This window comes from Primulina eburnea, chromosome 8 (assembly GCF_022965805.1).
Source record: "Primulina eburnea isolate SZY01 chromosome 8, ASM2296580v1, whole genome shotgun sequence".
Classification (NCBI taxonomy): Eukaryota; Viridiplantae; Streptophyta; class Magnoliopsida; order Lamiales; family Gesneriaceae; genus Primulina; species Primulina eburnea.
In genome coordinates, this window is record NC_133108.1 from 43,182,492 (window position 1) to 43,195,169 (window position 12,678).

The 12,678-nt window shown below is 33.5% G+C and overlaps 1 protein-coding gene across 1 annotated transcript; it reads right to left on the minus strand.

Moving 5' to 3' along the window:
* Window positions 1-5,411: 5,411 nt before the first annotated feature.
* Window positions 5,412-11,243, minus strand: LOC140840029 (transcription factor LHW-like). The gene is made up of 10 exons (XM_073207107.1): window positions 10,403-11,243; window positions 9,382-9,564; window positions 9,219-9,300; window positions 9,074-9,115; window positions 8,926-8,985; window positions 7,046-8,800; window positions 6,855-6,956; window positions 6,539-6,679; window positions 6,275-6,400; window positions 5,412-5,944 (listed from the first exon to the last, which is right to left on the minus strand). The coding sequence occupies exons 1-10, from the start codon at window positions 10,495-10,497 to the stop codon at window positions 5,768-5,770; spliced, it is 2,763 nt and encodes a 920-aa protein (XP_073063208.1). The 5' UTR covers window positions 10,498-11,243; the 3' UTR covers window positions 5,412-5,767.
* Between the last annotated feature and the right edge of the window lie 1,435 nt (window positions 11,244-12,678).

A 12,678-nucleotide genomic window follows, 5' to 3' on the forward strand; every position in this document is an offset into this window, starting at 1 on the left:
TAAAAAATGACTTAAATAGCATCATTAACATGACAAATTGTAAAATAAAAAAATAATATAATAGTAAGCTCACAAATGAAAGTCATATATTTAATAGATTAATAGATAATATATTATTTAGTAATATGTATTTAGCATCATATATTGAAAATTGATTAAATAACTTAAATGTTTGCAATGAAATCAGTTACATACAAACATTTTCTCTCAATCACGTATTTTTGTTGATATATAAGTAATCTAAATATATCTACATTCTAAATGGGAAAAAAATGTTTTTTATTACCTTAATATTTATTAATAATTTAATTTTATTCAATCACACTCATCTCTATTCGTCTTCCCATTATTATCTTAATGTTCGTAATACTAACAATTTATTTAAATTTATAACATTATGATAGTGATTTTCTGTGAATTTGATATCAATGTAAATATTAAAGTAAATAATTTTAAATTTAAAAATATATATATTAATGATTATCATATGAAAAAACAAAAAAATAAATATGTATTTATGATAGTGATTTTCTGTGAATTTGTTGTGAATGTAAATATTAAAGTAATTAATTTTAAATTTAAAATAAAAATATATTAATGATTATTATTAAAAGAATATATGAAAAAGAAAACATGTATTAATTTAATTTTAAATTTAAAATAAAAATGTATTAATGATTATTATTAAAAGAATATATGAAAAAGAAAAATATATATATTAATGATTATTATTAAATAGATGATAAAACAAAAAAAATAAATAAGTAATTATGATAGTGATTTTTTGTGAATTTGATGTCAATTTAATATTAAAGTAATTAATTTTAAATTTAACATAAAAATATATTAATGATTATTTTTAAAAGAATATGAAAAAGAAATAATGTATTAATGATTATTATTAAATGAATTGTGAATTTGATGTCAATTTAATATTAAAGTAATTAATTTTAAATTTAACATAAAAATATATTAATGATTATTTTTAAAAGAATATGAAAAAGAAATAATGTATTAATGATTATTATTAAATGAAGGTAAGGATATATATGTAAATTCACAATTCACATTCATATATTTATATAGATATAGATATAGATATAATTTCTGGCTACAGATCTGTATTTTCTTAATGATCATTCGTTGCATTGTGTTATATGTGAATTATATATCGTGAGTTGCTACGGGGACGTTTCCATTTTTTCATGGGATCATATGTCCAAATCTGTATAATTGCGATTTCCCTGTGCGAACATCAGTCAAAATTAATATGCATCCATTATTGTTTGGAAACATATAACTCAAGTGGGTATTTTGTTTTTAAAACTCGAATCCGTTTTCTCATACACATGTTTGTAGTAAGAAAAAGAAATTTGATCTATCTCACATTACTCTCTGCCTCTATCTTCTATAAGTCGTCGTTTGTAGTTCTTTTAAAAGAATTATAGATATTTCTTAAATTTATTATATTTATGTGTTATTAAAAATAAATATTTCTTGCTTACGAAATAACTAATTTTAGAAATAATACATATACATATATATATACATATATATATATATATATATATATATATATATATATTGTCAAATGAAAGGATGGCAAATCTCCTGGTAGATGTCCACCGTCATATCTCATTACACCCACAGCTAGCTTGCTGGTAAAATAATAATAATAAAAAAGGTAACAATATTAAATGTGAATATTTATTTGACAGAATCGATTTTAATAGAATCTTTGCCAGAAAGGGCAAACGTTTCCTCAAATCACGTCACGATTCAGAAGGGCATTTTCGTGAATTCGTACTACAAATAGTATAATCCAAGAAAATATATTATTACAAAAGGCAGGTGTTTAATAAATATGGTAACAGAAACGGCCAGTTCTCTCACTTAATTAATATGTGAATATATTTACATTTACAAAATTTGATTTGAAAATCGAAACTAGTAGACTGTGTATTAGTTTACCATGACAATTCATCGATGATTATATAAATATTATTATAAAAATATGCATCATATCAAAATTATATATATAATATATAGATATATTTTATGTCACTAACACGATGATTTAAAATATTTTGTGAAAGTGAACAGTTCTATACATCTATATATAACATATAAATAATATAGTCAATGTGATATTAAATTTCTGATTTATGCTTAGATTTCAGTCATACTAAAAAAGTACGAGATGGATTCAAAAATAATTTTAAAATAAAAAAAGTATTGATTTATATAAATAAAACTTATTTGAATAATATAAACATGAATTCATGTAAAAGGGTAATTATTTAATTTTACATTCGAGAGATGCTAATAAATAAAATAATATATAAATCGAACAATGGGAAAAAGGTTAAAAAAAAAAAAAAAAAACACGTACATATAGACATGAAGCCTCGAGAGAGTACTGTCTCAGTTTCCGTTATCGTGAAGAAGAAGATTCCCTCGTTTCAGTAATTTCTTGATCTTGATGAATTTTTTCTCCTGGAGATTTTATTACATGAAATACAGTATCTGCACCTGGTGTCGGGGCATTTTCAGGAGTGGTGAGATTTTGAGGATACTACTCTGCATCGGATTTTATCAATAATGGCAATCTTAGCTACGCAGTAATCATCATGATTATATTTATATATTCGCTAAAAATCGAAACAAATTTGTTTAAAAAATTATCCTATAAATTAGAATAATTTGATTTTAGTCTATAACTTGTGTTTTTCCCCACTTATATCTAAGTAAATGACCAGATTCTATATAGGCCAACTTACAATCGATTTCGAAATATCAATAAAAAATATGTTGATCCCGAAAATTTTAAAAATTTTGTAAGGACGTTAAAAATATATGATACATATATAGTTGTGTGTGTGTATTAAATACACATCTAGGATAACGTTAAGGAAAAAGATTTGATGGTGAAACAGAAAGGATTGATTTATGCATAAATCATATCCCAGCCACCTACAGAATACAGGCGGATAGCTTTAACCACAATCCATGTATATATGGCTTGCAAAAGCTAATATGGGAGGATTACTTGGTGCATATTCGTATCAATTATGAGTTTCTTAGCCTTCTCATATCAACTTGGGTAATTGACCATTTCAATATGTCAAGGATTGAAACGAAATAGTTGATACATGACGTACATGAATGAACCTATCATACAATCGGGTTTTGTGACACTGATTTTATCTATTAAATAATTATAAATGCGCTTTCTTAATTTAATCTTCAGATTATAAAAGCTTCTTGACTTAATCTTTACGCATGGATTTCTTCTAATAATAAAGCTCAATGCTTATGCGCTCATCAATATTTCAATGTAACAGCTATTGTTCAAGAATATACCCACAACTTAGATGTTAATCTGTAGATGATATATGTACTTGGCTTTAGGGGCAACGGCATTGGTGAAGTGAACCCATATATGTGTATATATATGAACAATATCTCCATTTTGATAGAACGTAGAGTGACGTCATGCTGTCACAATCACCTGGGACGGCGCCGTCACGAACCCAGGCAGCTCGAATACCAACCAGCTGGCTTACGAGTGTAATTTGCCAAAAAGATTTTCGTCCATGGTTTTCTTTCTCTCTTTTTTCTCTTACGTATTTATGGCATTTACACACTAGTGTGCCATATCATATAAATGTAGTGCGTAACCTCCCAAGAAATGGCTGCATCAGTAATCATTCTCCAAAGAACCCAACATCAAATTTTTTCTATAAATTCTCCCTACGCTGCACAAGTAGTTCAATATTAACCTTGACATTTGTTCAAGATTTTCGTAGATTGGAAACCCTTCTGTTTCTGTTCATTGAAATGGAGCCAATGCCCGCTAAATCTAACTTATCTAAGTACACTATACTTCTGTGCGTGGTGCTAACCTTTACCCTAATGAGTGTTGAAGAATCTGAAGCTGGTTGGCACTACAGCAATCTCTTTGATCTCTTCGTTCAATGTTTCTAATTCAACAAATATATATTAAGAATCTGTATTGTTCAAGACTTACAATTCTAGTTTTATGTATGCAGAGCCTACTCAGCCTAGCACGAAGATAAGCTTACTGTTTCTGCATCGCAAGGTTTGTATATGTATCTTCTGCCAAATATATGCATGTTTACTTTCAAGATACTATATTTTCTTAACAAAGCAACCTCTGTGATTCTTGGTTTTTGACCTAAATAAATATACAAGCGGACAGGTTTATTTGGAGAGAAAGAAGACAGGCTTTAATATTAGTGGGATGCCTGAATCTGGTAGCTATGGGAATCACGAAACGCCTGAGGAGTGGGAACTTAGGAGGGTTCCGTCGGGTCCGAACCCGTTGCACCATAATGGGCGAAACCCGACGAAGCCACGAACTCCATGAAAAGGGTGAAACCTTGTCCAAGAAGTGACGATGTCTGCTTTTTTGGATCTGAAAACGATCAATTATGGAAACATAGATAGGTTTTTTGCCCCACTTTTGTTAATTCAAGCAAGGACTGGTAAAAGCTTTTTTATGTACGTGGGAAATTATGTTAATGATTATAAGTAATATGTTTCGTAATTATATCTGTATATAAATATAATTTTATGTATGTAAGCTTGTGGTTACAAAAATGTATGAAATATCTCGATTCTATATTTATCTTATTGTAAATCGGGGATTTCGAGTTATTAGTTTGGTGTCATGGAATGTGCAAGAATTTATCATATCATTTGTAATAAAAAAAAATGCAAAAATACATTATATGATACCATTAAAACACAAAAAAAATCGTTCGTTTAAATAATTAATGATCTCATAAAATTATTATTTAAAAAATTCTTAATTTTTATATGATTTCTAAATTTAACATGAATGCTGCTAGTACCAGAAATTTTGATATGATGATTTAACAGATTTTCGTGCATGGATCTTTCCCTCTCAAATTTTGTTCCTTGTTTTGAAAATATGAAGTTCTATCAACTGTTTAAACAAGGGGAAACCCTTATTTAAACTCAGAACTTCGAAAATAAAATACAAGATTATCAACTTTTAAGAACGAAAATGACTTTTATTTGGTTAGAGTGTAAGCTTTAAATCTCTGGATATTGAAACATAATCAGTGGCCTAAACATTTCAAATGGAATTCATATGTTGTGCATAACATCCTGGATGGCGGACGTCTGAATCCGAGACTTCAGGGCGCGCGGAAAGCATCCTACGTAACTTCTGGGTTGAATCGGGAACATTATGCCTAACGTCATGAACAGCTTGGCAGGGTCTCAGTTTAAGAAGTCAACTCATCGTACCTAAGCTAGTAACATGCATGCCTGGAATCCATGCTGTTTTCAGTGTGTATTCGGTAAGAAGTCACTAATGAGGCACAAGACATACAGAAGTAAGTGAGGGAGCTAGGCGGCGGTGAGAAATAATCTGACAATACAAATCCAAAATAGTCCTCAGAATAAACAAGAAAGAAACATAAAATGAACTACCAGTTTCCCCATATTATCACTTTCATCATCATTACTGTACATTAGAAAAAACAAGAACATCGATGCCAAATATATTAACAAAACATTTCCTTTTAACCGGCCTTCTCTTCCATGATCGAACCCCCGAACTATTTTGGATCACAAGTCCATTCCAGTTTCAAAGAAAACATTGGCACTATTGCAACTGGTGGTGTGACTTCAGAAGAAATGTTAGTCATGGCGAGCTCCCAAGGTTGCTAGCTCTTAACATCTACAAACTGAATGTCTGGTGATCTTGAATGGATCAGTGGAAGTTATGGGATACACCAGTCACTGGAAGAGACGCGGCATGGTGAACTTGTTCACCAATTGTTTTATCGCAGCTGATGTCATTGGCTTGCGGAATGCAGCTTTTCGAGCTTTGCTCCAGAAGGTGGACTAATGAGAGAAAGATTTCCATCCTCGTAACATCTCTATTGGCCTGGCAAAACAAGTGCAAATTAAAGTTTAATTTATTTGAGAGTTCTCATGTTGTAGATTGTTCATGCTCCAAAACTATCGTAGGTAGTGATTTCGTAATCAAGAACTTAACCATACTACATCTTCTACGTCATTTTTCTATCATTACGCCACATAGATAGCCTCCTCGACAATAACTCTTGAGAATCAAACACGTGAAGTTAACTTTGATATCATCAGTACAAATATGCGTTTGGTGCTATACCATTAATCATAGCTCTTGATCCAGCTGGAGGCATTCAACCAAATATTTATAACGTATGAAGGAAAGGTAACGAGAAAATGCCACTACCTCTACAGCAAAGCGTGCCCATATCTTGCCATTCCGAGTTTCCATGACCCCTTTTAATATGGTTAGCCCCAGGCCTCTAATTATGTCGGCTATTTCTAGAAAGGAACCTCTTTCTTCACAGAGCATCTGTCACAGGATCCAAGGGAAAAAAACAAAGATACTTTCAGATTGTATATAATAACCAATAAGTCTTACTAAAACTCTGTAACTAGGGGGCCAGATTATGGTTCAACGACTCGTGATTTCAAAACTTGCTAGAATTACCTCCACAAGCATTTGACGGGGTTGATTCAGATCTTCAACTATGAGAGGACAAACCATAGATTGTGAGCCTACTTCATAGGCCCATGTTGCTCCTCCTTCGAAGTTATTTTTCAACAGCAAACTGCCACCTTTGTCAATAATCTGCAACTTAAACAAAGGACAAAGTTAGAATTTATCGCTTTTCCAAACCATAAGATCCAACACCAGTTTTGCCGTGCAATTTTATCAGCCGTCCCTTCCATGAACGACCATGCAAAGGAGTTTATGCCATTAACTATACTGATACGTAAATACAATTTGAAATGTAATTACACACCTTGGGCTCTCCAGTTTGCTTTAGCTTATCAGCATGTTTTGTAACACTCTGTAAGAAAAGCATGTGTTTGATTGTGCGTTCCAAAAGAGAATCCATGCTACACTGTTAAACAAAATATGAAAAATAAGCACCGAATAATCACCATAAAAAGAAATGTAAAAATAAGAGCCTCGAGCAGGAAGTATCATCACCTTTGCACCATTTGGCACAATTTGCCTCAACTCCTTGAAACGATCTTGGATCATTTGCCGATCTTTTGGCCTAGGTCTTGGATTTTCTCCAGGCCTAAGCCTCTTGCGATTTGGTTTGGTTGTTTCATCAGGTTTCTTGGAGCATCCAGTAGACACGCTATTATTTGGGTTCATGTCATGACCCATTTCAATCAATGAACTTATTTGTGATCCGTAAACAGAACTAATCCGAGAACAGGTTCCTGAATCTTCCTTGGAACAAGCATTTCTCAAAGAACAAGGACTCATCGTTCCTGCCTTTGCAACGTATTTCTGAACACCAGGTAACTCTCCCTTCATCTGGTTAAAAACCCCGCACTGACTATATGAAAATCCAGTGCTGGGTCGCGAGGAGCTGCTTGCATTGGTCAATGTTGTCCCGCGAGAAACATTATCACCCAGGATTGGCTTTACAGCAGAGTGAACGTTAGAGACTACCGCATCCAAGAGTTGGTCAGGGCCAGATGAGAAAATCCCATTATCCAAGTTTCCTTGGCCAGCATATATTTCCGAAGACACCAGACTCTTCTTAGAAGGAATATTCATATTTGAATCATGCGTGTTTGGGGGTGATTTACAACTCTTCCAGCGACTGCTAAACATCTTATTCTTAAAATCTGATCCCAAAATATCGAATAGATCATCTCCAGACTCAGATTGAACGTACGATTCATCGTACTTGGTATCACTCACTGTATGACTCTGATCTTCCGATTTATGTTTTTTGTCGTCTTCAACTAAACTAGGAATTGGCTGCGTAACCATATTTCGATTTTTGTTGTGCTGCGATGGAGAAATGTCATGAGTTTGATTTATGTTGAATTCTTCATTAGCCGTATAGAAGTCATTTTCATTTTCCACCAACGTTTTGTCCGTGAGATAGTATCGGATGCAAGAGCTATTACCTAGCAAGGAATTTGTCCTCAAATGGTCAGGGGAATCGGAGAAAGAGACCTCTCTTTTCAGCAAATTCACATTGTTAATCCCAACAGAATCTGAACTCTTGGAAGTGATACTTTCATTAACCATCCTGCTCGCATTTAAGAAAGAGTCTATCCTTGACAATGTTTCCACATTACAGGGCATGGACACGCCTTCATTGGAACAAGAAGTGGAGATAGAAGTTTTTCTCAGAGTAGGCAAAGAAACGCCACAGAGGCTATTTAAAGGGCCTTGACAGCCACTATCCGATTGTTCAATGCAACTTATACTGCCACGATTCAACAAGCATGTGCTAGAGGGGAAATCGACAGTGGACCTTGGGACGTAGAGAGGAGTATGCTGGTTCATCCATATTTCCGAATTTGAGGGTGTAACTTCAGCTTTTAACATATGAGCAATCGTTGCTGTATGATCGTAATCCCGGGGTTTCATACGACTCAGACTCGAGTTAAAGGATTGAAATGCTGCAACAGTAGTTTGCAAGTCATTTCGAATTTCTGCAGTAAATGAATCAGATGCTTGACTGTCAAGAAGTGAGGTTTGAAATGAGCTTTTAACATGGTTAAGACCGTCCGCGATGAGTGAAGAAGCACATATCGTACTGAAGTCAAGAGACGAGTCAACAGGAGCGGGGCTTCCATGACACACTGGAACCCCAAATCTTCGAGCAGACTCTTTTGACATATAATTATCAGATGGCAAGACACCAGGTACCTCTCCCTGTTGAAATACTAATGTTGTCACATCATGTACGAATCCCAAGTTCTCTTCCATCTGAGACAGAAACAATTTAATTATGGATGAAACTATAGTAGCATAAATGTGTTGAAGGATGCTATGTTCTGTCATCTGAATATTGGCTCGTTCAAGTTCTATGGAAATATTGAAAAGGAGCATACCGTCAAGTATGAACCAAATTGAACAACACCGTGGGGAAGAACAGGAACAACTGCAACAGTCTGTTTAATGAAGAAATAACATTAGTTTAACAATAAAAGCATAGTAACATGAAACTGAAATAACCAAAAAACTTTTTGATCTTTATACCTTTATGCCAGCTGAAAATTGCTGGTGTACCTCATTTAGAACCTATAAGACCAATAAAAGACTAAAAGTCAGCAAGCAAACAATCGGAATCATTTCATACGGATTGGAAATCTCATCATGATTTCTCCAGCATTCTATTTCATACCCCTGGCGGATGGGCTTCTCCACAAAAAATTTCAGAAAGTATCCATTGATGGTTACCAGTGAAAGCAACTTTTCCAACTAATCTGAGAAACAAAATCAGAAAAACAATAAATTATACTCAATGAACTTCAATACAATGTGTGGTTGAGATTAAATTGCTTTACCCTTTTCCCACAATATAAACTTGATTTTCCATCATCATCTTGTTTATAAGCAAAGACACTTTCTCTCCAGCATGATATTGGGACTGGAAGTTGCTGGTGGGGGTCGCAACCCATGAAGCATCGAAATCTTGAGGTCTCGAATAAGAGTTTGGATCGTAATAACATTCTTCCCATACTAAAAGGCTGCCAATTCAAATTTCAGCTCAACATTAACAGACTCTCTATTATAATAATACTTCACACAGAATCCATTTGAATTCATCGAGAAAAGTTCAAAAAATGAAAAAAAGAAATTAAGAAACAAGAAATTGTTGCAGACAAAAAGAGTAAGAACACAAAGATGCAAACAAGGACATATTCAGAAATGAACAAATTCTTGAACAGGAAATCATAACAGTTGAAAAGGTTTCATAAGATCAAAACAAATCTGTTTTTCCCTCCCACTAATATTCTCCGGGACAAATTGATTGAGCCAACCACAAAAATCCAAAATTTAAAAAGGGAAGTTACTAGATCACGAAAAGAAAAAAACGACAAGCATATCCAATAAATCTGCAGCACGTCAAATCATGTTATGGTTACCTATAATTACACACTGATCAACCAAAATATTTGAGGATGATTTTTGGGTTAAATTTGGCTCATTGTTTAAAATGAACCGGAGTTTATCTTTCATTCTCTTGTTTGCTCGCCGTTATCAACTTATCAATGCTCGGCACGAAAGTTCAAGATAAAAAGAGAATGATTGCACGCAAATTAATCAAAAACAATTTCGAAAAGGTACACAACACACTGTGATATTTATCAAAAATCCCAAAAACTGAACAAAAACAAAAACAAAAACAAAAAATAAAGCGTCCACTTGAAGCAGAAAGGAATATAATCAGCAACAAATATAAAATATTGAAATACAACTTCCAAGAAAAGAAAAGGAACAAGAAATCACAGAGGTTGGAATTTCTGTTTTTTACTTTAAATCCGGGAAACTAGTGGGAAAAACTGTGATTTTTAGCAAACTTACTTGGGATTTCGGTATCCAATCTTCCAGAAAACAGCATAAGACCACTGATTGAGTCCACAAAGAGTCTTCAAAGCCTCTTTCAACAGGTACCCCATTTCTTTCAACCACTTAACGGAGTAGTAACAGTGCCAACAAATACACCAATGACCAGAAGAATGTGAATATCCTTGAATATAAATATAAAAAGCAGCAACCAGATATTCAGTTCAAAGCTTAGAGAACAACGGAATAAAGTATTATTCCTCCTAGAAGGAACCCCGTTTCTCTTTTCCTTCTTTTCTTTCGCCTCAAAATATAAAATGGGTCGCAGGCGTAGACTAACTACCTCTGCAAGACGCACGCCCCGCCTGTTTTGTTCTCAAACCTCCGCTCCTCTTCCTCTCCGGACCCAAATCCCCTGTTAGCTTCCTCTTGCAATCCATTCTCCGGAGAACGAAAAAAAAGAACAAAAGAGAAGTGAAATGAAGCTGAGAAAAGCCCCACAGCACTTGGAAGTATTCTACACTATCCCACAAGCTTTAAGCTCGCAGTTAACCACAAGAATCACTTTCTCCATCCTCAAACGTGAATACCCCGGATAAAATTGCAGGTGTGGGGATAAAGCTCAGAGCTTTAAGTGGTTTGGAGATGAAACAAGTCGTGGGACTAAAACCTGTTCATGTATTTCCCAAGTTTCTTTCTGAGGGTAAATATGAATGAATGATGCTCTCCTGTACCTCCTTCCTCTTTTTGTTACACCACTTGACAACAGAGGAAGATGATGGGATTCGATGGGTGGGGAAGTGTGCTAAAATGCGCCATGATGATTAATCAATGAGAGCTGGGTCATGGAAACGGGCCTAGACTTTCGGTGGAATTGCAATTCGTGCCACTCATATTTTTAATATAAAAAAAAAATTGTGGACTCCGATCCATTTTCTATGATTTTTGAATTTGATTTAAATTTAGTTATTTCTTTAACATGTTTTGCACTTTATCTATATAAAATAATTACCTTTATAAAAAGAAGTTTCACTTTTCCTGCTAGTTTTGAAATATCTTATACAGTAAGCCTGGTTTGAATTTTCTTATTACCTTCAACGGAGGGAGCCCTGAGTTTATTTGCTCTTACTACGTTATTTTTGTTTTAATCGGGCTCGGTCATGTCTCCATTTGAAATCCAGATATTCCAGTCAATTATCCACAAAACCTATCAAGTATACACAATTGTTTTATATTTGAGACAAGGATATTTTGTCGGCTTTTTCTTTTTCTTTTTCACGTATTTCCAAAGAAGAATCTTTGGAATTGGTTCTGTCAAAACTGTTTCCTTCAAATTATCAACCAAAAAGCTGAAATGTTAACTTAAAAAGAGGAAAAAAATTCTATATAAAATTAATATTAACTCAAAGAAAAAAGTAATACGAAGATCCCATTTTCTCATTTTATTTCACTCCAATAATTGTTTTTTTTTTATTATCGGAAACTGGATTATTACAAATAAAATGGCGATTATATGGATACTATCGTTGTTCCGAAAAACAAATTACTGGCGTTGTTGGTGGAGACGGTCAGAGCCAGGGTAGATTCAGAGGCTGTACTCTGGGAAAAGGGCTGTTGCCCAATAGTGGAAGTTGGTGTCTACTGTTGAAATTTCATTATTGCCCTCCTTATCGGGAAGTAATTACGAAAAAGGGAATGGAGGGGAGGGGAGGGGGGGAAACCACTCGACCGCAGGATCTATGTCGGGTCAGGACCATGATCCACCGGGAGATTAATGACGCCATTCTTAGTCACCCCGTTTACTTTTTTTAAACATTTTATTAATATTTAAAATTAATTCGACTTTAATGGAAAATAAATCATTAGAACTTAATATTTAATTTATTATTATTATTATTATTGTGGATTTGGTACGAAATTGACTTTCTTTACCTAAAATGGAATAAATAGGTATAGTTGGACTTGGGCAGATTCATGGACTTGGGCAGTTATACGTATGAGTTTAGTTGGATGGATATATATATTAATGAAGACAATACGAGTAATTAAGTCATGATTAACAAGTTTAAATTAAATTAGTGTGGAGTTAGTAATAGTACGTACTAAATTTATTTTACTATCTTATCAAGTGACCGTCCTCCATAATGAATTTAATTCGAATCAAAATGTCATAGATTAAGTTTAATGCTATAATTCTATTATATATGTGTGTGTGTACGCGCGCTATTTATTAAGCATGGAATATAATTATTTTACATTAATATTTTATTATATATTTGTGTGTTTAAGTATAT

Bases quoted from the DNA above. Each gene is read 5' to 3' on its own strand.
- LOC140840029 (XM_073207107.1), bottom strand. From the start codon at position 10,497: ATGGGGTACCTGTTGAAAGAGGCTTTGAAGACTCTTTGTGGACTCAAT. The intron at 9,565-10,402 runs GTAAGTTTGCTA...TTGAATTGGCAG, and splicing joins ATTGGATACCGAAATCCCAA to CCTTTTAGTATGGGAAGAAT. The intron at 5,945-6,274 runs GTAGTGGCATTT...TTGTTTTGCCAG, and splicing joins GGGCACGCTTTGCTGTAGAG to GCCAATAGAGATGTTACGAG.